Source organism: Python bivittatus, unplaced genomic scaffold, assembly GCF_059951505.1.
Source record: "Python bivittatus isolate LINGU-HERP-01145 unplaced genomic scaffold, Pbiv_v1 ctg000080_np1212, whole genome shotgun sequence".
NCBI lineage: Eukaryota > Metazoa > Chordata > Lepidosauria > Squamata > Pythonidae > Python > Python bivittatus.
The window spans coordinates 26,120,224-26,122,052 of NW_028277035.1; the positions used below are offsets into that span (position 1 = coordinate 26,120,224).

The 1,829-nt window shown below is 60.0% G+C and overlaps 1 protein-coding gene across 1 annotated transcript; it reads right to left on the minus strand.

Annotated features, from left to right (window-relative positions):
* Positions 1–202: 202 nt before the first annotated feature.
* POU4F3 (POU class 4 homeobox 3) lies at positions 203–1,562 on the minus strand. The gene is made up of 2 exons (XM_088133693.1): positions 1,455–1,562; positions 203–1,159 (listed from the first exon to the last, which is right to left on the minus strand). Exons 1-2 carry the CDS (start codon positions 1,560–1,562, stop codon positions 203–205), a joined length of 1,065 nt encoding a protein of 354 aa, XP_087989819.1.
* Between the last annotated feature and the right edge of the window lie 267 nt (positions 1,563–1,829).

The window sequence follows — 1,829 nt, forward strand, 5'->3', positions numbered from 1 at the left end:
AGAACGGGAGAGGTATTTCAGCTCAGTGGCTTAGTTACTTGGTCTGACAGTCCTTTCAGAGGTCTCTGTTAGCAGTTCGTTGGTTTTTGTTTTAACCTTTTAGTAGGGCAGTGTTTCTGTCTGAGGGTGTGCGTGTGCGTGTGTGCTAGGCATAGGTCTCGTTATCCGAGAGGGCGGGCGGCCGGCCGGCCGAGCAGGTGCCTCAATGCACCGCTGAGTACTTCATGCGCTTCTGCTTCTGTCTCTGGTTGCAGAACCAGACCCTCACCACGTTTTTTTTCAGGTCCAGCTTCTCGGCGATGGCTGCGATCTTTTCGGAAGAGGGTCGCGGCTGGATAGCGAAATAGGCTTCCAGCGAGCGCTTCTCCGGCGCCGCAATTGAGGTCCTCTTGCGCTTCCGCTCGGCGCAGTTGAAGAGTTCGGGCTTGGCGTTCTTCTCCCGGTGGGCGGCTTCCGCCTCCTCCAGCCACGCTTGCAGGACCGGCTTCAGGGCGATCATATTGTTGTGAGAGAGCGTGAGCGACTCGAACCTGCAGATGGTGCTCTGGCTCAGCGAGCCCACGCCGGGGATCTTGAGGTTGGCCAGCGCCGCGCCCACGTCGGCCTGGGTGACGCCGAGCTTGATCCGCCTCTGCTTGAAGCGCTCGGCGAACGCCTCCAGCTCCCGAGGATCCGACTCGACGTCGCTAATGCAGGCCAGCCCGCTGTGGGATACCGAGACCTGCGAGGCTGCGGAAGGAGGCGGCGGGGGCGGCGGCGGGGGCGGATGACTCATACTAGCCATGGCTTGATGCAGGTGGCCCATGGCGGCGCCCAGGTGGGGGTGGGCATGGGCATGAGGGTGGATCGGCGCGGCCATGACCGCGCCGTGCTCGGGCCCTCCCAGCAGCGCGGGCGAGAGGTGATCCAGGAGCTCCCCGTCCAGGCCTTGGTGAGCCACGGCATGGTGGTGGTGGTGGTGGTGGTGATGGTGAACTGGGGCCGAGATGGGCACGGTGGGCGACGAAGTAGAGGTGCAGGGGACGCTGCTCATGGTATGGTAGGTGGTGTCTGGCTTGAAAGGGTGGCTCTTGCCGTGGGAGACCAGATCCACAGCCGCCAAGGCTTCAGCCCGGGCCAGCAGACTCTCATCAAAGCTTCCAAATATATTGCCCTGGAGCTGCAAGCAAGAACGCGCAGAGCGGAGTCAATGGGGAATACTGTCAAGTCTGGATTCAAAAACATCTCTCTCCCTCTCTCTCTCAAAAGCGGAGCGATTCCTCCTCAAAGCTCAGGTCATAAAAATTAATATGAAGACAGAAGATGCTTTGCTTGAATAGACATGTGGATCTGGGGGCGTGGGGGGTAGAGGGAGCGAGAGAGAGACGCGATTGTTCTGGTGACATGAAAAAAACATTAAGCCAGGGCCTGTCAAAAATGTGCCTTAAAGCAGTAATTATGCTTCATCTACATACCTGCGGGGCTGGGAGGCACACGCGGCGCATCGCCTCCGAGCTAGAGTACTTGGCTTCCTGCAGGGCCGGGTGCATGCTGAACGGCTGCTTGGCGTTCATACCCATCATCTTGGCGCACCTTGCAGGTAGACAGCCCCTGACATCGAGTCAGGGTTGGCTCTCTGGCTGGCGACTGTCAAAGTGAGCTATTTTCAATGACACAGCTTCCCTCCCCCTCCCCGCGCCTCGCTCTCTCCCGCCCGCCCGTTTCCATCCCGGTTTCTTCACTCATCTTACAAGCCGCCTGCTTGCGATGGGACCGGCACCCCCTGTGCGCAGGCGTGCTCGGGCTGGCACAAGGGAAGGCGAAGGGAGCCTCAGAGGTGTAAGCCGCGC

Bases quoted from the DNA above. Each gene is read 5' to 3' on its own strand.
- POU4F3 (XM_088133693.1), bottom strand. From the start codon at position 1,562: ATGATGGGTATGAACGCCAAGCAGCCGTTCAGCATGCACCCGGCCCTG. The intron at 1,160-1,454 runs GTATGTAGATGA...TCTTGCTTGCAG, and splicing joins TGTGCCTCCCAGCCCCGCAG to CTCCAGGGCAATATATTTGG.